This window comes from Magnusiomyces paraingens (genome assembly GCF_902498895.1).
Source record: "Magnusiomyces paraingens strain CBS 517.90 genome assembly, contig: contig5, whole genome shotgun sequence".
In the NCBI taxonomy this organism is placed as follows: Eukaryota; Fungi; Ascomycota; class Dipodascomycetes; order Dipodascales; family Dipodascaceae; genus Magnusiomyces; species Magnusiomyces paraingens.
The window spans coordinates 962,411-986,617 of NW_022474071.1; the positions used below are offsets into that span (position 1 = coordinate 962,411).

General features: G+C 36.8%; 7 protein-coding genes across 7 annotated transcripts; 2 read left to right on the top strand and 5 right to left on the bottom strand.

Moving 5' to 3' along the window:
- Window positions 1–506: 506 nt before the first annotated feature.
- Window positions 507–5,972, top strand: SAPINGB_P005967 (uncharacterized protein; the record flags this gene model as incomplete). Its single annotated transcript, XM_032000681.1, has 3 exons — window positions 507–764; window positions 822–940; window positions 992–5,972. The coding sequence occupies 3 exons, from the start codon at window positions 507–509 to the stop codon at window positions 5,970–5,972; spliced, it is 5,358 nt and encodes a 1,785-aa protein (XP_031856572.1).
- A 169-nt stretch (window positions 5,973–6,141) lies between these two features.
- Window positions 6,142–6,415, bottom strand: SAPINGB_P005968 (mitochondrial 54S ribosomal protein bL36m; the record flags this gene model as incomplete). Its single annotated transcript, XM_032000682.1, has 2 exons — window positions 6,142–6,213; window positions 6,275–6,415. 2 exons carry the CDS (start codon window positions 6,413–6,415, stop codon window positions 6,142–6,144), a joined length of 213 nt encoding a protein of 70 aa, XP_031856573.1.
- Window positions 6,416–7,166: 751 nt separating this feature from the next.
- Window positions 7,167–8,895, top strand: SAPINGB_P005969 (uncharacterized protein; the record flags this gene model as incomplete). The annotated part of the gene is made up of 3 exons (XM_032000683.1): window positions 7,167–7,202; window positions 7,383–7,415; window positions 7,489–8,895. 3 exons carry the CDS (start codon window positions 7,167–7,169, stop codon window positions 8,893–8,895), a joined length of 1,476 nt encoding a protein of 491 aa, XP_031856574.1.
- A 1,709-nt stretch (window positions 8,896–10,604) lies between these two features.
- On the bottom strand, window positions 10,605–12,836 carry SAPINGB_P005970 (uncharacterized protein; the record flags this gene model as incomplete). The annotated part of the gene is made up of 1 exon (XM_032000684.1): window positions 10,605–12,836. One exon carries the CDS (start codon window positions 12,834–12,836, stop codon window positions 10,605–10,607), a length of 2,232 nt encoding a protein of 743 aa, XP_031856575.1.
- Window positions 12,837–13,932: 1,096 nt separating this feature from the next.
- Window positions 13,933–15,171, bottom strand: SAPINGB_P005971 (uncharacterized protein; the record flags this gene model as incomplete). The annotated part of the gene is made up of 1 exon (XM_032000685.1): window positions 13,933–15,171. The coding sequence occupies one exon, from the start codon at window positions 15,169–15,171 to the stop codon at window positions 13,933–13,935; it is 1,239 nt and encodes a 412-aa protein (XP_031856576.1).
- A 1,143-nt stretch (window positions 15,172–16,314) lies between these two features.
- On the bottom strand, window positions 16,315–17,544 carry SAPINGB_P005972 (uncharacterized protein; the record flags this gene model as incomplete). Its single annotated transcript, XM_032000686.1, has 1 exon — window positions 16,315–17,544. The coding sequence occupies one exon, from the start codon at window positions 17,542–17,544 to the stop codon at window positions 16,315–16,317; it is 1,230 nt and encodes a 409-aa protein (XP_031856577.1).
- Window positions 17,545–20,044: 2,500 nt separating this feature from the next.
- On the bottom strand, window positions 20,045–23,944 carry SAPINGB_P005973 (uncharacterized protein; the record flags this gene model as incomplete). The annotated part of the gene is made up of 2 exons (XM_032000687.1): window positions 20,045–22,219; window positions 22,286–23,944. 2 exons carry the CDS (start codon window positions 23,942–23,944, stop codon window positions 20,045–20,047), a joined length of 3,834 nt encoding a protein of 1,277 aa, XP_031856578.1.
- Between the last annotated feature and the right edge of the window lie 263 nt (window positions 23,945–24,207).

Here is a 24,207-nt window from a genome sequence, read left to right on the forward strand (position 1 = left end):
TACAAAATTTTCAAACATTGATCCGTTGATCTATCTTTTAATTTTAAAAAATAAATTTTAAAAAATAAATTTTAAAAGATAAATTTTAAAAAATAAATTTTAATTCTTTTATTTTTTTAATTTTTAAAATTATTATCTTCAAAATCTTTTTTTTTCCAACTTTTATCGAAAACTTCTTGAATCTTTTTGCTTCATAATTACGATGATTATAATGAGATTTGAAAATGGCGACACTTAACGCCGCAGGCACAAAATAAGCAATGGGCTAGGGTTACTGCCCTTTTTGATTACCCAAAAAATTTTTTTTTAAACGTGGGATTATTTGGGCTGAAATTTTTTTTTTTTTTTTATAAACCTTCTTTTACGCCCCCAGCGAGGATTCCGAATAATTAAAATTAAGCAAGTCCTTTTTGTCACAAAAGACCTTTGCTATTTTTTTCTCAGCTTCGGATTCATTTCCCCCCTCAAATAGCCATACCTTTATACCTCCTAGATTTATTTACAAAATGGTTTCTGATTTGGCATCTCAGCTCGCTCGGATTAGCGCCAACAATACCGTGGTGCTTGATCGCAAGAAGCAAAAGGCCATCCACTCCAAATCCTTAATATTCGATCCTAAACAAGCTGCTGGACAAGACTATGAAACCATCTTTAGTTTTTCCAGTGATGGTCTTTCTGAACTCGAGTTGATTGACCCTCGATTTTCTGCATTCAGAAGCAATATTTTTTCCGAAACTTCAATTACTGTCGACAGAAATACTCAGGTACATCAGAATTTTTTTTTTTTAATTCAATCTACATCCATACTAACAACTTTTTAGACTGCTGAGCAAAACACATTACTGGACAAGGCCATCGAAGAGTTTTTCTTGCTCGTTGCTCCCAGACTCAATCTTAAACCTGCCATTACTGCTTTAGAATGGCTTGTTCGAAGATTCCAGTATGTATTAAAGATGCACTCATCACATCCATATTAACTTTTTTTGTTTAGTGTTCACATCCACAATGCTCAATCTCTGATATTGGCTGCTCTTCCCTACTACGCCTTGCCCGTATTTCTTAGAATCCTAGACACTATTTCTACCCCTCTTCCTCCAGTATTCAACTTCCTCATGCATTCCAAAAAGACAGTCAAGAACCCCAGCAGAACCCTGCTTGTCCGCGCTTTGGCCGCAGATCCCGAGCTCCAAAAGTTGGTCTGCTCTTACATTGTAAATTCCATCAAGCGTGATCGCGAATATCAACTTCAACTTGCTTTCTGGTCTTCGACTTCTATTTGGACCATGACTTTGATGAAGGACAAACGCGTTGAAGATGAAGATATTATTGATAGATATATTAGCTTTATTTCTGAAGTTATCCCCCTTACAAAACATAGCGAAGCTCAAATCGCTGCATACATGATTTTATCTGTTTTAGCCTCAATCACTCATTTGAGCAGTGAAGTTTTAAACGCTGCCATTAAGTCTGTTGTCTTTAACTGGAGTCCAGACGCCTCTAAAAGCGGTCTTGCCTGTGTGACACAACTTGCAAAGAGCCTTGACGATGACACTGTTTTTGAAAAGTCTACCTGGGAATCTCTCAACTCCGAGTCCATTCTCAATGAGTTTGTCCATCTTGGACAATCTTACAATATTTCTTCTTTTACTACCCTTTATTTACTTTCAATCTTCAAGTACCAAAACTGGAAACTTTTGTCAAAGGTTTCTTACATCATTACTAAGTGTCATATAACTGAAGACCAGCTTAACACCGTTGTTGAAACTGCCATCTCTTCTTTGAAAAACTCCGAAGTTCCAGCTGAATACATATTTTCATTTCGTCGCTTTGTTGAGTTTCTCCTTGAGAATGAGCAGAGTGAAAAAGCTCTCAAAACTGCTTTGGAATCTCTTGATCTTTCTCTCGAAGCTTTGGAGCTTCTTGTGCAATCTTCTCTTGTTTCCCGCCTTTTGCCCCATTCTTATGACCAAGATATCGAACTCGAAGATATTGAAAAATCAGTAGCTTCTTCATCTTCTGTCGAATCTCAAATAACTGCTCTTAGCGAGTCCTCTGTTCACTCTTACCTCGACTCTGAAAACAATGACGAGTTCGAAATCAGAGGATCCATCTTTTCTTCTGCTTTGGACAGAATCCAAACTGTGGACAATCTCAAATCTCTTTTGAAGCTCAAACCAAGCCAAGTTCCTTCTTTTCTCGCAAGGATCTGGACTGGCGTATATGCATCTGTCGCCCGTGGCTATGCTCTCATGCTGATGCAATCTTTTATTTTCTCCGAGCCTGCATTCGATTACCAGGGTATTATTCCTTTTACTTTGATTGCTTTGGTTGATGATTCTGAAAGAGTCAGAAAAAACGCTATTGCTGTTCTCAAGGCTATTGTCAAGGCTTATGAAACCCTTCCTAAAGACTTTACTGTCTGGGGTCTTGAGGATATTTTTGGATCTGGCGAAAAGAGCAGCGAAGTCAAGTGGTGTTCTATTGACAATGTCGAGTCTTTCTTGAAAAACCACATTCTCAACTATGCTGAGGAAATTCAGCTCAGCACTACAAAAGTTCTTTCTTCTTTGTCTGATCTTTTCAATAGCGATGCTAAAGCTCAAAGGGCTATTACTAATGAAGTCTTTGCTGCAATTGCTTCTCACTCTGTTTATTGCAAAATTCCCAACCCAAAAACTGCTCTTTTGCGTTTAATTAATGTTTCCCAAAAGACAAAATCCAAGTTTTTGGGTCCTCTTTTATCGACTTGGTTTAAGGAACGTGACTCTTATCAAAAGATTTGCACAGAAACCCAATCTTCGTTCGACGACCTTGAGAATGAGATCTTTAACATTCTTTCCTCTGGAGAACAAAACGTCGGAATCACCTTTTTGGAAGAGGCTATCAAGTCTGGAGTCCCATCTGTTGCTGAAAAGGTGACTAAGAAGATTATCCAATTGTGGAGTGAATTCAAGCCCAAAACCCAGCTCCAACTTTTGAAGCTGCTTATTGAACATACTCTTGATGATGATTGCTTCTTTGATAGCAGCGATATCTTTAACGCTATTCAAGTTTCTGCTCAAACTTTTGAAACCATTCTTTCTGAATGCACTCTTGAATCTTCAAGTCACGCCAATACCCAAGCTTCTGTTCCTAAGAGAAGAAGACATAGCAGTGGTGCTGCCAAACAACTTCTTAGAACTGGAGAGATTGCACAGGTCGCTGAGCGTCACCTCAAGAAAACTACACTTGTTTTGGAGATTATGGAGAAAAGCAAGCCTGTTGCCAATGTTCACCTGCTTTCTCAACTCTTTACGATTCTCAGTGAAATTTTGACTCTTGGTGCTGATTCCAACCTTCCTGTTGATTACACTGAGCAGGTTTTGGCTAATTGCATGATTTATCTTGTCAATAGCTTGAAGACTCAGCCCAATATCCGACTTGACTCAAACAGTATGCGTTTTGACATTCTTGTTTCCTGCATCCGCAACTCCAACAGCAAGCAAGTTCAAAACAGATTTCTTCTTTTGGTTGCCAACATGGCCCCAATGGCTTCCGATACAGTGCTGCACAGTGTTATGCCCATCTTTACATTTATGGGTGCTAATACTATTCGCCAAGATGATGAGTTTTCAGCCTATGTCATTCAGCAGACAATCACCCAGGTCATCCCTGCTTTACTTGGAAACACTACTCAAAACAAGGACGAAGAAATTGATTTCCAATTTTTGAGTTTTGTGATTGCATTTTCCCACATTCCAAGACACCGTCGCATTAGACTCTACAGTACTCTTGTCAAGACTCTTGGTTCTAATACTCTTCACAGACTGTTGTATCTTTTGGGCGAAAAGTACCACGAAGCTAAGACCAAGCGAAAGAACTCTGAAGCCAAGGCTCTTGTTCAATTTGCTGATGCCTTTATCCGTGGGTTTTCTGTTGTTGATCAGGGTGTCATGATTCACAGTTATCTCGAGTTTCTGAATTTAATTCCTTTGGTGGAGCCCACTGCTAAGGAAAGAAATGAAAAGGCAACTCCCTTTTTGCGTCGCCAAATTTTTAGAACTGTTGTCGAGCTCCGAACTCCTGGTCTTTTGGCATTGAAAAGCCATCTTCTTGAGTTTCTTTCCCTCATCATTTCCAACGAGCAGGTCAGCACTGAAAACTTTGATCCTCTTCGTATTTCAATCGGCAGACTTTTTGCTGACAAATCTGCTTTAGAAGATCAAGAACAGCTCAAGAAGAGTTCTGTGGAATCTATTTTCTTGATTCTCAAGAGCTTGCCCGAGGTTCAAGGTTTGAAGTTGAATGCTGATATTACCAGACCTGTTACTAAGGCTTATTACACTTTATTGGATAGCATTCTTGAGTTGTTGCCTATTGATGTATTTGTTCAAACATTCCGTGAGATTCTTCTTAATTCATCTGATAACAAGATTAAAATCAACTCTTTGGCTCTTGTTCGCAGTAAGTTTGAAATCGAGGCTTACATTAATGATGATGCCAATGCAGCTGCTCGTGATGCATTTACTTCTATTTTGGAACTTATCAAGTCTAGCGACAATGACGAAATCATTCAAATGTCTTTTGATGCCCTTGACAGAATTGTTTCCAAATATTGGGAGCAGTTTGATCCTAAGGAGCTTCTTGAAGTTGTTTCCATTGCTGTCGGTCCCAAAGGTATCAAGCGCGCTCAAGTCGACAATCTTGTTTCTGCTGTTGGCGCCATTAGCAGTGTTATTTCTGCTGTTGGCGCCAGAAGCATTGGCTTTTTCAACAAAATTATCCCTGTTTTGTTTGAAAGATTTGAAAACAGCGTTGCTCCGAATACCACCGTTTCGGCTAATGATTCACGCATGATTCAAATCTCTACTTTTGCATTGACTGCAAATCTTGTGCAGAGACTTCCTTCTTTCATGACAACTTCTCTTTCAAAGGTTCTCAAGCTTGTTTTCATCTCTACTATTGATGTTGATACTAGACTCAGACTTTTAGAAACTCTTTCCAATCACATTGACCCTAAGAAGCTTCTTAATGCTTACATTGAGTCTTGGACATATGCAGTTAATTCTAGCTGGGATGCAATCAATTTGTTTTTGGTTTCCATTGACATTATCGTGAGCTCTGTTGAACGTAAGGTTGTTTCTTCCATTGCTGGTGGTCTTATCGAATTCTTGCTTTCTTCTTTTGAAGCTAGAACACTTGGTGACAAGTATGATGCCAACACCTACAACCGCATTGAGATGTCCTTGATCAAGACTGGTCTTCAAATTGTCATGAAACTTAATGACAAGACTTTCAGACCTTTGTTTGTCCGTATGGTTCGCTGGGCTATTGATGGCGAAGGAAGCTCACCTTCCTTTGATCCTGTTCAACGCAAGGTCATTTTCTTCAAGTTTTCTGGAAGAATGTTTGGTAGTCTTAAATCTATTGTTACCAGCTATTACGGATATGTTGTTGATGCTACTTGCGATATTCTTGATGATTACCTGAATGCTGAAAATCGTACAGCTCTTGTTAACAACAAGGCGTCCAATGTTTTACGCACCACTATTCTCCATACTTTGGCAGTATGCTTCCAATACGATCGTGAAGAATTTTGGCAGGCTTCTGCAAGATTTGACAAGATTTCTACATCTCTTCTTGGCCAGTACGCTACTATTGAGCCCAACCAAGGTAAGGCTCTTGTCAAGGCTGTTGTGGCTTTGGCCGAGACTGTTTCAGCGCAAGAGCAATACAAGATCATCAATGATGGCGTTGTTAAGCATCTTAAGGAATCTTGCAAGGTCAATGAAAAGATTTGGGCCATTCGTACACTTAAGGCTCTTTATTCTAAGCTTGGTGAAGAATGGGTACCTATGCTCAATCCTCTTGTCCCCATCATTGCTGAGCTTTTGGAAGATGATGAGGAGAGTGTTGAACAAGAAGTTACAAAGAACCTTGTTCCTGTTGTCGAGGAGGTTCTTGGTGAAAGTCTCGACAGATATCTTTCGTAAAATACTAATAAAAGATAGGTTTAAATATATAGATGGGAAAATTAATGAAATAAAAATTTTGGGTTTTAAATGAATTGTGTTTTCAACAAAAAAAAGATTAATTATTTACAAGAGCAAAAAAAAAGGTGGGTATATATATGAAAGTGTGGAGAAAGTTTTTTATCGTTATTTAACCTTGTCGTTGCTTGTGCTTGGGGTTTGACTTGCAGTAAACGTAGGTTCTGCCTTTTCTTCTGACAATCTATTAAACAAGAAGTTAGATGGATCAATCTAATCATTTAGATATTAATTCAATAACGTACGTAGCATCCGGTGCAGAACTTTTTAACGGCAGACTTGACCTTCATTCCCCGAACCTGGGAAAGAATGGGGTTCTGGAGAAAAGAAGAAGTGTTGAGAGCAGGACGAGCTGAGGCAAAAGAGTTTCGTATTAAGGCCCACATTGTTATAAATTAGAGATTCTGGATTTTTTGAATATTTCAACAAAAAAAAAGGATGGAGGTGGTTCTACACAAAAAAAAAATAAAAAATAAAAAATAAAAGGTGGTGGTGGTGGTGGTGGTGGTGGTACTGTGAGTGAAAAAAAAAAAAAAAATTTTGGTGGTGAATAAAAAAAAGTTTCAATATTTAATAAGCAATGACTAATGATAACATAAGAATTGCGCCTTAAGGCTTAGCTACGTTGTCACGATACATACATACATCATATTTTTTTAATGATGTCAATTGATGGGCTAGCCTGCACTGCCTTCCTTGTGATGTGAGGTGTTTGCTACCGCTTCCTATTTTCTTCTGTCTCTTTTCTTCCTTTTTCCATCACCACCACCACAACAACAACTACCTACAACTATCAACAAAGAAGGAATTATTAAAAAAAAAAAAAAAAAATAACAATCACTCCGGGGTTCTGGTGAATACTATATTTATATATATTTTTATTTTTTTTTTTTTGGTTTACACGACATTTTCATTCTTGAATCGCTGAGCATTTTGTGCTTAAGTTATTACAATTCACAAATACGAAAAGCAGAGAAGAAAAAGAAGCATATCGAAACGAGCTCTTCGTTTTAACTATCAACTTTTGACTTTTTCTTAAACTATCATCCAATACTTTATATATTTTTGACTCATCGTCATCTTTTATATCAAAACAGAACTGTACAGTAAATAAAAAAAAAAGAACTCGATATAACAATGAGTTGGAAAGGTTTCACAAAATCCATCAGCAGAGTAGGTGATATTCCCTCAACTAACACAACATTACTTGGTGTAATCTTTTGATTAACACTTCTTTCTTGACAGGTTGAAAAGTAGTCAAGATTACTTTTTGAACTTATTTTTTTCAAGAAATAAACTTATCTTTATTTTTGATGATATACTAACTGAGACATTGCGCGTTTTTTCATGTAGGCCCCACAAAGCTTTCGCCAAAAGTTTAATATGGTATGCGATATTGTTTTTTTTTTTACTAATCTATTGATTAAAAAAATAATAATTCTAACGTTTATAAAAAAAGGGTGAAACCACTAAGGACCAAGTCTATATTGATGCTGAGCGAAGGTTTAAGGAACTTGAGAACGAAACAAAAAAGCTTCACAGCGAATCTAAAAAGTACTTTGAAGCCATTAATGGTATGCTAAACCATCAAATTGAGTTTTCTCGCGCCGTCGAGGAAGTTTACAAACCAATTTCGGGTAAAATGTCAGACCCCAATGCTGCCAAGCCCGAAGGTAATCCCGAAGGTATTCAAGCTTGTGAACAATACAGAGATGTTGTCAAGGAGTTGCAAGATACTCTTAAACCGGAATTGGAAATGATTGAAACACGAATCATTGGCCCTGCAGACGAATTACTTACCATTATCAAGGCTATTCGAAAAATGGCCACAAAGAGAGATCACAAGCAGCTTGACTTGGATCGTCACACCAATTCTCTGACCAAGCTTCAAAACAAGAAGGAACCGACTGCTAAGGACGAAAAGAACTTGTACAATGCGGAGAACAATGTTGAAATTGCTACACAGGAATACAATTACTACAATGAAATGCTTAAGGAGGAGCTGCCCAAGTTGTTCCAGCTGGAATCTGACTTTATTCGTCCTCTTTTCCAGAGTTTTTACTACATGCAGCTTAACATTTTCTACACTCTTTATACCCGCATGGAGGAAATGAAGATTCCTTACTTTGAATTGTCTAATGACATTATAGAAGCTTTCCAGGCCAAGCGTGGTGATATCCAAGAACAAACTGAAGCTATCGCCATTACCCATTTCCGTGTTGGCCACGCAAAGGCTAAGCTTGAAATGACACGCAAGAAATTTGGCAAGGACAAAGAGGCGGAAGCTGAGGAAGGTGCTGCTACTGTTAATGCGGCCCCTCCACCATATGATCCTAATGCTGCTGCTGCCGCTGGATACCCTGCCTATGGCCAACAGCCAGCTTACGGAGCTCCTGCTGCATATGGGGCTCCAGCAGCTGCCGCCGCTGCGGTTCCAGCTGCGTATGGGGCTCCAGCTGCTTATGGTGCACCCACAGCATATGGTGCCCCAGCTGCGTATGGTGCACCTGCAGCTTACGGAGCTCCTGCAGCTTATGGTGCACCGGCAGCAGCAGCACCGGCAGCCGCAACTCTTCCTGCTTATGGCCAACCTGGAACTACTGTTGCTGCAGGTCCTGCTGGGTATGGCGATGTCAAATCTCCAGTTGCTGCACCCGCAGCCCCAGCCGCACCAGCCGCAGCTCCCGGCGTAGAGTACTGCACTGCACTTTATGACTATGCCCCACAGGCACAAGGAGATCTTCCACTCAAGGCTGGTGAGGTTATTGAGATTGTGCAGCGCACTGCTGATGCTAATGGTTGGTGGACTGGTCGTGTGAATGGCCAGGTTGGTGTTTTCCCTGGAAACTATGTGCAACTCCGATAAATGGAAGTGGGCTCTGATTCGGGAATTGGTATCTTTTTTTTTAAAGGCAAATCATATTCTTTGAGCCCATTTTGATTTTGTGTTTGGCGTATATTTTGTTTTGTATCTTCTTTTTTTTTTTTTACACATTTCTGTTCTTTTTGTATGTGTTTAAATTTATATATAAATTATTTTATATTTATCAAAAGAGAGAGTTGATGTTGTTTATTGGTTCTATTACTGTAGTATATAAAGGTAATCTTCTCATAATATCAAGACAATGACGGAAATAGATGGATTAACAAGAAATGAAACATAAAAAATTGATTTGAATCAGGGATATAAAAAAAATAGTAAGGTTTAATTCTATAGAAACTTAGTAAAACAGAAAAAGCATATATATATATATATATATATATATGATAATTTAAAATCGTTTCATTAATAAGATTTGCATTTGGCTGAAACTACAGTTTGTGAAGCTTTAGAAATTTGCAACAAGACTTTGTCAACTTTTGGTAGATTTTTAAAGAGATCTGTGAAAGAGTCAGAAGAGAAACTGGTTATTGAAAGAGCTAATCACTAAATTTAGTGATTTTAAAGAAAATAAAAAAAAAAATTATATATTTTATAGATGTGAAAAAATATTTAACGATAAATAATGATCAATCAAAGTCTTAATTATTAATTGAACATTATAATGTTTTTTTTTTTTTTTTTTTTTTTTTGCGAAAAGCTAAAAGGATATTTCCAATATCAGATTTAATAATCCTTGGCTTATTTAGTGTATCAAGTCATATTCACCAAATATTTAATAAGCAAAGAAAACTTATATTTAAATTTTTTTTTTTTTTCAAAAAGCCCTGCTGCCATATAAGAACAAATTATCAAAAAGTGTAAAAAAAAATGCCTCTAATAGAATTGAAATATATGACTTGTGTCAATAGGACGACGGGTTTTGAGCCGTTATTCCAAGAAATTGTTTTGTTTATTTTTTTTCACATACAAAAAATAAATAAAATAAAATAAAAAAACCCTCGTGTTCTCGTGAGATTTTTTCTGTTATATATAAAAGTACCTTCCTGGGTTAGTTTACTTTATTTTATTTTTAATTTTAATTTTAATTTTTTTTTTCCTTGTTAGCATTGATGATAGATGCCTGGGTTTGTTTACTAGACCACAGACAAGAAAATGTTTTCTTTCATGGTTCATTCCAATATACCATTTCATATATATATATGAGGTACAGTATATACATTCCATCATGGAATTCTATTGCAAGGGATAGAATCAAAAAGTAGAGAATGTGAGATTTTTGTAATCATTTAAAATCCAATCATTTCGTTATTTGTTTTGTTATATAATAGAAACATTGAAATGTTTCAAATATAATAAAAAAAAACAAACAAGACCTGGAGTATATATAAAAGTACAGTATATATATATAATATATAAAATAAATAAATAAAAACGTCTATAAAAAAGCACAAAACGTCAATATCTAAAGGAAGAAAAAAAATGCAATGCAATAAGTAATAAAAAATAAAACACAGTCTCTTCACACAATGTTGAAAAGCAATGTGAAGTTGAGCTCAATATGGATTCAAATGTGCCTGTTGAAAAGTTGTAGTAATTAAAAAAAAAAAGTATCAGTTTGTTCGTCAAGTCGTTAAGTTTTATTTGCCTTCAGTGGAAAGTACCGACACAAAAGAGTTAAGAGTCGAGTGGCTTTATGCCGGCAAATCTTTTGCCAGTGTTTTGGCGGACCCGTTAGCTTCAAGAGTATTTGCTCGTGTTTCTGAAAGAGTCATAGAAATACTTCTTTTTGCTATTGCGGCTACTGCTGCTGATGCTGCAGCTTCTTCTTCTTTGGCTGCGGGTACCGGCACAGGTACCGGAGCTTGCTGTTTCTCCAATTCTGAAAGAGAAACAACTATGGGCCTTACTTCTTGTACCGGGTCTTTGACAGGTTCTGTAATCACTTCTGTCTGCAAAGACCCGTCGTCTAGTGTTCTAGTCGCAGTCAATTGGAGCTGACTGCCATTATTGTAATCATTTTCATCACAGTAGGTGCGATTGCTATGTGTGATGGTATTGGAAACCGTACACCCGCCCTCTGTACCACAGTCGTCGTCATCGTCGTCGTCGTCGTCATAATCCCCATACAAGTTCCCGTGAAGACTCTCCACATCACTTGGTTGCGGTGTATCATCAGAGCTATAAAATGAAGGAAGCAACGCGTCGTCGTTATCGTCATTGTCGCAGTTAGATGTTTTAGCGTTAAGAGGAGAGTTTCTGCAACTATTCACATAATCGTCAAGATTTATATGCGTATGCTTTGATTGAGTTTCAGTAGCCACATCTTCTTCTTCTTCTTCATTAGCATCATCAAACTCGTCTTCATCCTCATTTTCATCCTCCAAATCCTCATTTTCATCTTTATCCTTTTCTTCATCTTGCTCTTCGTCCTCTTTAATGCCTGCAATGTAAAACTGCAACTTATTGTTCTTACCGCGGGAAATACAAAAGTTAAACCTATGGCTGAATTTGCCTGCAAATACAGCCAAGTGTTTTAGGCTCATCTCCACCATGACTGTATCATATCTAAATCTTGTTTGCCCGTGCACAGGCTTGTGTCCCATATCTAGACAAGTATATTCTTCATTTTCAGGAATCGTGTCAAGGTCAGCGCCATTCCCACTAGAAACAATATCGGGACTGCAAGAGGCACTGTCCCGGCATGCATCCAGCATTAAACCAAGTTCTGGGTCAACGTCAACCTCTACATGGTTCATTACGGCAAGCTTATTGATGAGCTCATAAGACACCTCCACATACTCGTCTGAATTGTGGTTCCCCTGGTCAATCAGTTCAAGTAGCCTATCAGATTCCTCATCCGTGATATCATCTTCGTCGTCATCGTTATTGTCACATGTACCGTTGGCTGCTGAGCCGTAGAGAGTAGAGTGGACTTTCTTGGAAGTCTCCTCAGCAGAAATTGGCGCGTAAAAATCGCCGTGGTTTAAAGAATGCGTCTCATCATCTTCTGGCACTAGGCACTGGTTCTTGTCGCTGCGGAAAAACCTGCGTCTAAACACGCTGCTGTTGGGAATAGCCTTGTTTTGAATGCTTGAATAGATCCCTGCGCGAAGACCAGAAGCCGTGTAGGAATGCGAACGCCGGTTGCTTGTTGATCGTTTTCGTGAAAAAGGTGTGTTGGGAAGATTCCGGTTATTATTACTATTATTGATGCTTGGCGGAGAGGGGGCTATACTATATCTGGGACTATTGTAACCACTACTACAGCTCGTAAAACTGCTAACACTGCTAAAGCTACTTTTATTACCAGATATCCCCAAAGCTGATGAAGAGTCAGTGGATGGTGTTGATGAAGAGTCAGTGGATGGCGGTGTTGAAGGTTCTGTGCCGTCAGCCGAAGTAAGCGATGAGTCTTGACTAACATTGCTCATTGAAAAACTCCGAAATTCGTCCGTGGGGGTACTGTTTAAACTCTGAGAATTGATGCTGCTTGAAGGGGTCAAAACTCCCGGTCCACCTGTATTGCTTCCAGACCTGGCACGATACTCTACAGGTACACACCAGGAGCTAAGAGAGCTTGTTGAACGGAGCGATGCTTTTGAGCTGGTTGCACCAATCGTGTGGCTGCCACTGCCATTGTAGCGCGAGCGGTTTTTGCCTTCCCAATACTGTTTTATAAAGTCTTCATCAAACTCATTCCCGTAATTTGGATGCTTAATTCCTAGTTTGCGCTTAAAGTACTGTTTACAGGATTGGAGCTGGTACTTTGTGCGTTCATTGCATCGTTGTAGATAAGTCTTGCCTTCCGCGGCCGCAATGTAGATAAATGTGAAAGCTGGGTTTGCACCATTGTTGACGCTCCGGTCTTCATCGTCGAGTCTGACTGACGAAGTGCGAGTTCGGAGCGATCCCGATCGAGACATGAAATCTTACTGGGGTGTGAAAAAAAAAAAAAAAAAAAAAAGAGTGCTAAGTTTATAAAGTGTTTATAAAAGAGATTGAACGTGTTATTGAGATTGTTTAATCGGTCTAATAGGCATATTGCAGTTGAATAATGACAAAGAAACGAGTGATTTGGTAGAGTATAAAGGAGAGTTTTATAGTTATTATAGAAATTATCGATCGATATTGGGAAGAAGAAGGAGAAATTTTTCTGGGGGTGGTTTTTTTTAGTGGAGACCTAATTATTATTATTATATTCTTATTATTCTTATTATTATTATTATTATTATTATTATTATTATTATTATTATTATTATTATTATTAGACTTTAATATTAGGGGGAGGAAATGTTTTATGTGTGAGTGGAAAAGGAGGAATATTTATATATATATATATATATATATATATATATATATATATTTATTTATTATGCTGGAATGTTGAGAGAGTTTATTTTGGGAGTTAGAGCAGAAAATTTTTGGCTCCAAACTAGGCAACTTGTGCATGAGCCTCTTAATTATGTCTTCCCCCGATCTCTTTTTTTTTTTTTTTTTTTTTTTTTCTTTATGGCGGAGCGCCTAAGCCAATGAAGGAACACTCTTATAAAAAAAAAAATAAGAAATTTATATTAAACGTCGGTACTTCAAATCTTCAAGAAACGACGGTACACGCGTATTTTTTTTTTTGTTGGGTGTTTTCAAATACTCGCTTGCTTTTTTTCTTTCTCCCACACACGCCGCGGCCCGAGGGGTTCTGCGCGTCCACAGACCCGTGTCGTTATTATGTGAAACAGACATTTGTGGCACCAAAAATAAAGTCTATGACAGAAATTTAAGGTTGTAATAAAGAAAAAAAAAAAAAAAAGTGTATCATTTCGTCACGTGATCAAATGAAAAAATCTTTCCATTTAAAATAAATTTCCTATTTGGGACATTTGCACTATTTCAATCGTATATCGTATAACAACGAATTTCAATTAAATACATGCGGCTCACTTTGAATTAAACTACATTATTAATTGTATTGGTAACTACCAAATTTTATGGATTAAATAAAAAAAAAAAAAACCTCCTAAATTATTTCTTACTCAGAAAAGTCCCATTCTTCTCATCAAGTTCACGATAAATGGCTTCACTTTGTACTCCACTATTCTTATCTAAATAAGGACGTTCTCCAATGCTAATAGTGCGAATACCTCTTCTTGTCCCCAAATAGTCCCGAGTGGCAGTATGATAGGACGATCTATTATCGAAAAAGATAATATCGTGGTTACTGTTCCATGAAATACGCACCTGCAAATTGTGCGAATTTACAACAGATTCATTCAAAAAGTCACGAAGCTGCTTGCTCTCAATAGGTGTCAACTCATTGAACTTGGTAAAACTGGTCCCCAATGCAAACACGCTCTTCCATCCAGTAACCGGATTTGTACGAACCACCGGATGCGTTGCCGTCAAAATATCACCCACGTTCTCCGGAGCCCCGCGAGGCTGGCTATACAAATCAAATGCCTTATCCTTACCAAAATCTTCAATAACTGGCTGCGAATAAGTACCCGTCAAGTTCTCCAAAAACTCTTGCAAGGGCTCCGACAACCGCTCGTATAGCGCGTATCCATTGGCAAACACCGTGTCGCCACCAGAGCCCTCATCAGGCTGATCAACAATCTTGAGCGCTGAATAATCGGCAGGTACTGGCTCAAACGTAATATCAGTGTGCCATCCAGCAGACGGGAATGCAGCTCCACGGCGAGCCAGTGCAAGCTTATCTTGAACACGATCAAAGGATGAAAAAACATAAAAAACTTCAGGGTCAATAATACCATCCTCACCAACAAGTCCGCCTGCAGGGGCACGTGGGTGAATGTGTAGCCCATTTTCCTTGGGCTTACCCGTCAAAAGACCCAACTGATTAGTAAAGTCCTTCTGCTTCTGAACTGTCAACTTGTGTTGGTTTCTAAAAACAACGGCTCCCTTGCGAGAAATCTCAATTGCAATATCTCGAATCAAATTTTGAGCTCTTTCACGATCTTGCTCACTTGATTTAGCATCAAGCAATAGGTCAATAAAATCAGCAACCTGAACGTTTTCAGAATAATCACGCCCCAAAAGAGGAGAAATATCCTTTCCATGCTGTCCATATTCATTGGCAAAGATACCAGAAGGAACAAGAGGCTTTTGGCGTAACTCAGGAGGAATATAAGAAGGTCCCTCTGTAGGCTTATCAGCATAAGGAGAAGGCCCTGTAATAGGCTTTACATCCTTGAAGTAGTGGGGGTCAAACTCTTGGAATTGAAGGTCGTCTAAAGCAGGCATTGTGATAAGTAAATTTAAAATTTTTTTATAAAGGTTTTAATTTGGTATATTGTTTGCTTTTATTTAATGGCAAAAGGCTTTTGATTTGAGAAAATTGTTTTTAATTGATGAGTTAAAATTGAATGATTGAATGATTGAATGATTGATTGAAAAACTGAAAACAAAAAATATTGAAATATTGAAATATATTTCCCATTATTTATACCCCATTTCAAAAAAAAAAAAAAAGTCTTGTTCAAATGGTCATCCCATAACTATACATCATCTTCGGACTTGATTTTGATCTCCGAATTATATAAAAAAAACAAAGATTAAAAATTCTTGTGGCTTGTTAACTCATTAATGTTTATAACGGAGGTGCCGATAAGAAATATTCATTATTGTTTTCTAATTAAACTATATTGATTAAAAGGAAGATTGTTGTAAACTAATTGATTGAAATTCAGAGAGAAAGTGTGATGATGCAACACCTAGGCGTATATAAGATGGCTCGCACAAAATTTGATATTCCAATGATGAAATAGCACGACCCTGAACAAACTGTATACCTTTGTACCCCAAGTTAACGATTCAATTTACAAAATGGTTCAAATTAAATAAAACGTATGATTATCTTGTTTAGGAAATTAAGAAATATTTCGAAACCTTTTGAATTACCTTTAAAAATAAAACTTTGTTTTTTTTAAAACGAACTTTTTCTAAAAGTGATGTCATTACAACTGACCGGTAAAAGCTTCCTTAATTCTAAAATATAGAGAGTTATAATATTTAAATGAAAAACAATTACGTTTAACAAAGAAGAAATGAAAGGGTTAATTCAAAAAATAAATTGTTTTTATGGTTATTGAAGTCATAGTTGTTATTTATTTTGGTGTGGCGGTGCTAGCCCTTACAATTCTAAAAAATAGTTCCCCAGATTTAGCAATTATCAAAGGATTTTTAACAAACTACTTTAAAAGCCACATTAAAAGGTCTTTTCTTTGCCACAGTAAAAGACATAGATTACAATAGATAAATAACTAGGTTAAAACCTAGCCACTTATGTTAGAAATATTTTATTCCAAAATATTTTATTTTATTATTTTTTTTAAAAAAATAATTCTTTTTATTCATTGAAACTCCTATCAAAATAATTTATATAATTTAATTCTTGGTAGAAAGATTACCAATCTTTTCCGCAAGCTCATCGTAAATAGCCTCGCTCTGAAGGCCACTGTTCTCATCAAAGTAAGGACGCTCACCAATACTGATGGTACGAATGCCTCTTCTAGTTCCCAAGTAATCAAGAGTAGCAGTATGGTAAGCAGATCTGTTGTCGAAAAAAGCGATATCGTTGACACCATTCCATGACACTCTGATCTGTAAATCGTGAGAGTTAACAAGAGTGTCATTAATAAAGGCCTTTACACGAGCAGCCTCAATAGGGGTCAGATCGTTAATCTGGGCAAAGTGAACACCAACTGCGTACAAACTCTTCCAACCAGTAACAGGGTTGGTGCGTACAAGAGGGTGAGTGGAAGTAAGTCTGTCACCAATGTTTTCAGGGGCACCACGGGGCTGGCTGTAAAGCAAAAAGTTGTTGGCTTTACCAAGTTCTTCAAAGCCAGGTTGAGCATAAGTGCCTTTAAGACCCTCCAAAAACTTGCGGTAAGGTTCGGAAAATCTTTCATATAGAGCATAACCATTAGCAAACAAGGTATCACCACCAGAACCTTCCTCAGGCTGCTGGACAATCTTAAGAGCAGAATAGTCGGCAGGAACAGGCTCGAAGGTAATATCAGAGTGCCATGCAATTGAAGGGAATGTGGTAATACGTCTAAGTTTTCCTTGGCGGCGGTCCAAAGTAGAAGAAACGTAAAAGATTTCAGGGTCAATAAGACCATCCTCGCCAATGAGTCCGCCAGCGGGAGCACGAGGGTGAATATGAAGACCATTATCCTTTGGCTTCCCAGTAAGAAGACCAAGTTGGTTGGTGAAATCTTTTTGCTTTTGAACAGTGAGCTTATGCTGGTTTCTGAAGACTACAACGCCCTTGCGTGAAATCTCAATTGCAATGTCGCGAATGAGATTAGCAGCCTTTTCACGTTGCTCTTCACTTGAATGAGCATTCAAAAGGGTATCAATAAAGTCTGCAATCTGGACATCTTCGGTATATTCAACACCAAGAAGAGGAGAAATATCTTTGCCAAATTTGCCATATTCCTTTTTGTAAGTTCCAGATGAGGTAAGGGGCTTTTGACGGTCTTCAGGAGGAATATAGGAAGGTCCCTCGGTAGGTGTATGGGCATAGGGAGATGGACCGGAAATATGTTCCAACTTGGGGAAGTACTTGGAATCGAATTCCTCAAATCTAAGTTCGTCAAGAGCAGGCATTTTAAATGTGGGAGTTTAACTTAGATGTTTTTTTTTGAAAAAATAAATATTGAGTGAAAAAAGAAAGAAAAAAAAAAAGAAAAAGAAGTTGATGTAGATTTAAAACCATACTCACTAGCCAAAAAAGCCTCTATTTATACTTGATTTTGTTAAACAATTATCGTCTGATTTAAATACGATGGGCTAGAGAAAAAAAAATCTGTGGCTGGAATTCAAAATGGCTTTCGTGGCACATTGAGGCGCTCAAGTTAGAAGGAGATCCGATAATGGCGTCAATTTTTCAAAGACCTTTTTTAAGGCTTGATATCGAAACGCTTTTTAAATGAAGGTTTTAGTTATGTATTTGAAGACTTGGAGAAATAGACAAGGTCGATTGCGTGATACAGTTGGTTTGTTAAAATCTACTGGGGAAGAAGTATATAGTTTGATAACGACAGCCTTTTTTAGTCTTTGGGGAACTATGAGAAGTATTCTTATTTAACTTGACATCAGCGGAGTCCGAATAAGCTCAGATTCCAAAATTTTGTACTTGGAGTCGGATACCTACGAAAAATCATGTGACTATTTCGAACTCCGATCTGTAAGATGATATATCTTTTATACATATATTGAAATTATATAGACTGGTATAAAAACTTGAATAAAAAAAATTATACAAGACTTTTATTTAACTATATTTCATTAAAACAAGACATTATTAAATCGATAATTTCAGTTAAGTAAAGTCAATAATCTGGTTTGGGAACTACCTCATTTTTTTTTAACAATTAGAGAGCTGTCTGGGGGTTCCTCTGGTACCAATGACCTGAGTGGTTAGGGTTGTGTGAACCAGGCAGCAACACAACTAAAGATTAAAAGGTATCACCACCACGAACAATGACTACCATCTGGATAAGCAGAACACGATAACACTTAGAAGGAGACTGGGTCTATCTTAAGATCAAAGATACAAAGAATGAGACTAAAGTGATAGAAACTGGAACTGATAATATATGTAGACTTTTATCATTAATCAATAATTATAATCAATAACAACGAAATTACCTCCAAGAATAGGAAAAAAAAGCCTAGAAAAAGGCTATTTCCCAGGTTTTACAATTCCATTTAGATTCTGATTCCAAATATGCATCAACAATTTATTGTGGCGACCGACTACACCACCTACTTTTTGCAACTTTGTTGGCCCATTTTTCCCCCGAATAAGCTATCAACAACTTCAAAAAATGGACTTCAATAAATAATTATATGAACGATATATAGTTTATTAAAAAAATGATTATATTGAAATAATTTGAAATTGATAAGTGAATATATTGCAATGCATAAATATATCTTTATATATGTATATCATTGAAAAAGATAAACCATGAGACCACTAATAGAGAATATTATTGATTCAAATTTTTTAGAAAAAAAAAAAAACAAGCACTTAAATGACATTCTTATAATCAAGAAAATTAATATTATTATTTAAGAAAAAAAAAAAAAAAACTGCAATATTTCTAAATCTTGATCCAACTTTGATTCAAGTACCTGAATGAAGAAACCCTATTATTCACGTTTAATCTAAAAAAATATAAATATCAAATACAGCAATTAAAAGTGTAGCAATCATAAAAAGAATCTTGACATCTGGTAATTTTTTCCAAGAGCCCATATCTCTCATATATCTCACTACCAGTCCATATTCTTTCAAACAATGTCTTTTCATGGCTATTTTATCTTCTTCGTCAAAATACATTGTTGTAGTTTTTTTTTTTTTAAGTTATAATTGGTGAAAACAAAAATGCAAGAAAAAAAACATGGAAGAAACTAACAAGGAAATTATTGTATTTATATAAGGCAAATCTTTTTTTTCATATTAATCTTTTTTTTTAACAACAGTGTGATAAAGAAAATGTGTGTACATGTACTTTTTTTTATTTTATTTTAATACAAGTTTGGTTTAATGTTAAATTTATCATTGAGATAAAACAATAAAACAATAAAAAGTAGAAAAAACAAAAGTCAATTTTTTTTTATTTTGATAAAAACTTATTTTTAACATGTGTTGAGATAATTAGTTTTTGATTCAAATACTTTCCAAACATGCCTTGTTTTGATTTGTTCATAAACTACACCTTGAATATATTATGTAAGTATTTAAAAGATTCAACAAAATATTGAAAGGCATAATCAATTAAATTTATTGTTTTCAGTGATTTCTATTTGTTCTGTGCTTTTTTTTTTTTTTTAATAATGATTTATCTAAAGATAGAAGACTTAAATTTTGTTCTTGATTTGCTATTTTAGAAACTAGTAATTCTTTCCCTTCTTACTTCCAATGAATTCCAGTTTTCAGTTAATTAATTAGTTGATAATTTACAATAATCTATTTGAAAAAAAAAAAAAAAAATGCCTTATTATGATTAAAAAAAATTAAAAATACAAATGTCTATCCCATAGCTTATCATCCATCCATTTCTTATTTTCTCGATTTCTTGAATTTCCCCTTTATTGTTTAATTTTCGGCAAACCCAGCAATCCCATGCTTTCGTTCAAGATCCTTAATTTCTCGAACCATAGTCTGTAAATCTGTGAAATTCTCTTTAACATTTCTGGTTTCTTTAGCTCGTATCTTTAAACGGTTGATAGCAATAACGGCAAGTGCGGCTGAACGTATTTTGCGGCGACCATTTTCAACAACAAGAGTCCGATATCTGTTCCACTTTTCTCTATTTTCATGTGGGTCATGACCCAACGGGTGGTGAACAAAGTACTTGTTAGAGTTAAACTTGGCTCGTAATTTAACTAGCTCTGGATTAATCCAAGGCTCGGGTTTATTTAATACACCATCAGGGAATCCGTTTCTTTTAACCACTGCGTCAACCTCCAGTGCATTGAGATTAACCGATTTTAGTCGCATCTTTAAATGCTTTCGCATGTAATCAACGTCACCAAATGTCCGGCTCTCAAGGGAATTTCTGGCACGCAAGTATTTGACTTTTTTAGTGAGGGTAGTTGCCAGCTTAGCAAAATACTCTTCACGCTCCTGCCTGATTTTTTCCATATTGTACTGTTGGTCTAACTGGCTGCGTAATTGTTCAACCTCAGACCCATATTTTTGAGAGAACCGGGACTTGATATCTTTTTTAGATTCCTTGAGCTTTTGAGCATAAAGAACTGCATCATTTTCCCGGTCACGGTTCAACCTCTCAACAAGCTCTGCAATCTCATTTTTATACCCTATCTCACGGCTCTTGTACTTTTGCTTAGTCTCTTGAATTTTTCCTTGAATGTCAAACACTTCATCACGGTACCGCTGGAGCTCCATTTTGGCTTCTTGAAGCTCTGATTTTGTTGATTTGAGGCTGAACCTGGCCTCTTGAAGCTCATTTTTGAGATATTCCTGGAAATTACTACTTGTGCTTTCAATGTGTTTGTTGAAAGCTAAGGGCTGGCCTAAATTATTTTGCAAAAGATCCAAATTAAAACTAGCCTTGTCACAAAACTTCTTAAGATCATTATAAGCGTCTATGGTAGTCTTAAGCCTGTCCTGAAGATTATGAATTTCCGAAAGGTGTTGCTGCATCTGAATGTTTTGCTGATCGAGTTTCCTATTAACAATGTCCTGCATGTCGTCAAGTTTGGCTTGGTTGGCCAAGTTTTCTCGCTGTGCAGCTTCTATCTCATCTTGTTTTTGATGCTGTAGTTCAACAATCTTCTGTTCCAAAACATGAACATGGTGTTCGTCACTTTCACCCAACGATAAAAACTCATGAGCCTTGGCTCCAATTTGTAGTCGGAGTCTACCCAAAATTGTGTTGAGCTTGTTAGTTTGATCAGAATCAATGGAAATAGCTGAAAGTAAGTCATTCCCACGTCTTTCATTTTCAGCAAGATCTTCTTGAAGCTGGGCTAAACGATGCTGATAGTTGGAATTGGGACTGGCTGTTTTGTGGAGTGGCGGACCGGAGAAAGGATTTTGTGGCAATGGAATGTTTTTGACACTCCATTCCTTGTTCATTAATGACTCAATGCTAGTGATTTCAAGAATGATATTTTCAACAAGTTCAGTCATTGCTTCAAAATTTTCCTTTTTCTCCCTTATTGTTGCTTCCAACTCAGCAACAAGTTTCTGAACCTTGATTTGGAGATCGTTTATGATGACATCTTTTTCTTCCAAAAAGTGGTTAGAAACTGAAGCTTCAGAAGCAGCCTTCTTCATTTTGGAAATCGTTTGCTGCTTGCGATTAAGATCAGTTTGCAAGTCAACAATGCGCATTTGTAATGCTTCTTGAATACCACGGTTGTCTGCTAAATTGATTTCCAACTGCTTGATTTGTTGATGCATTTCATCAAACCGCCGGTTCCGCTCGTCAAACCCATGAACATAAGTCTGGTTACGATCGCGCTGAAATTGTTCTTGCTGATGTTTAAGGTGTTCATTGGCAGAAGCTCCCTCAGATAGAGCTGCGTTAAGTTTTTGTCTGGTATCACTTAGTTCATGCTGTAAATCATTAACAAGTCCTTCTTGCTTCGCTAATTTGGCATCGGAATCCTGGAACATGCCACGCACAACGGCAATTTCGGTTTTTAGCATTTCATAATTTTTGGTAATGTCTGCATTAGCTTCTTGTTCTTTATGGAGTTCATCTTTGTAGGATGCAATTTGAGATTTTAGGTTTGCGATATCCTAAAAAATAAAAAGTTAAAATGAAAAAAAAAAAAAAAATAATAAAATAATAAAATAATAACTTACCTTTTTCAGGTCCAGGACTAAAGAAGAAGATCCATTCTTTGTTTGTTTAAGCTCTTTCAAAAGAGTGGTATTTTCAGCCCCCAAATGTTTTAGTTCAGCTACCTTTTCTTCAAGAGCCTTGTCGCGTTGCTGAACAAGATTCTGATAGTGATTTGCTGCTTGTTTAGAATGCTGTAAATTGTTGTGTGCCTGCTGCAAATCCGATTCAAGACGTTTTAAATCGCTCTGGACATGTTTCCAATCCGTCTGGGTATGATTCAAGTCAGATTGGGTATGGTTTAATTCGCCTTTGGCATGCTTCAATTCTGCTTGGGCCTGCTTCAGTTCCAGCTGAGTTCTTGATAAATCTGCTTGGACCCGTGATAGATTTGATTGTGCTTGATTCTGGGCTGTTTCATGATCTTTTTCCATCTGTTTGATATGCTGTTTAAACTTCTGAAGTGTCTCTTTTTGGTCAATGAACTTTTGGTTGAAAGTTTCCGTGATTTTGTCAATTTCCTTATCAATCATTTCCTTGTCAATGACTGTGGAAGGACTTTGATCCTTCAAGTCTTTTATTTCGGTTTGTAGGTTTTCAATTTCATCTTCTTTTTCCTCCAACCGAACAACAAAAGTGTCTATTTGGGCTTGAAGTTCTTCTATTTTCTCATCTTGAGCTCTAGATTCATCACCCTCTTGATCTTGATTTTCTTTGAGTTCAAGATACTTTGTGCGGTATTCTTCAGTCTCGCGCTCTTCTTCTTCTAATTGGGCTTTGACATCACTTAGAGCATCTTCCAAATTCCCAAGTTCTTCTTCATACTCTTGAACCTTTTGTTCTAAGCTTTGAATGACTTCATTTTCCTTTTGATCATCCTTTGCTGTGCTAATGCTGCCATCATCATTTTCTTCCATAACTCTTTTTAACCGCAAAATCTCTTCATTTTTTTCCTCCATAGCTGTCAAGTGTGATTTTTGAAGTGTTGCCATTTTTGTTTTTAGCTCAATGTTTTCCTTTGTAATGTCTCGTCGAATACCATTGTTGCGCCCATCGTCACCATCATTAACCAGTTTTTCAATTTCTTTTTCTAAAAATACAATGTTGCACTTTAGTCGGTAGTTTTCATCTTGCTGGGCAGCAATAAGCTCTTCTTGACGTTTAAGGGGGATATTTTGAAAGCGGGTTTGTTGCTGTTGTTGCTGAGAAGTCGCTTTATGTGTGTCAAAAATTGAAGGCACTTTTTTGGAAGGCACCTCAACACTACCAATGCTTTCAAGGCTTCCCAATTCATCATAAGATAATAAGCCTGGTGAATCATCTTTTTGGTTTATTGGAGGGCCACGTTTTGAAGTAGAAGGAATAGGAGTTTCATCAGGATGGTTTTCTTTGTTTCGTAGTCTATCTACTGAGAATGCTGAACCTATTGGTTGTGAAGTCTTTTTGATAGTATGAAGGAGGGGTGTAAACTCTTTGCGAGAGTTTGCTGAGCTATGAATACTACTGCCATCCCTTGCTGATCTTGATCCGGCGCCCGCGCCAAATGTATTAGAAGAAGACGAATAAGTATTGCTGTTGGTACCTTTTAAAAAACCTGTGTTTATTGGAGGGTTTTTATATTCAGAGTCTGGTGCAATGAAGGAATCTTCAAAGGATCCTTCGTAAAGCGGAGTGGATGGCATTGATGTTTTTTCCAAGTTTTGGGAGTCTTTAGTGGTAGAAGAGTTAAAGCGAGCCCGGCTTCTCGGATCCGCATTTAAAAAATTCTTATCCATTAATTGTAATGGTTGAAGCAGAGAAATGAACGAACGAAGTGGATCGAGATTATTAAATAAAGAGTGAATTGTGATAAAAGTGCAAACAACCTTAATGACATGAAAAAAAAAAAAAAAAAATAATAAATAAATGCTAGGGGGTGGTGGTTATCCATGGTTCTTTTTTTTTT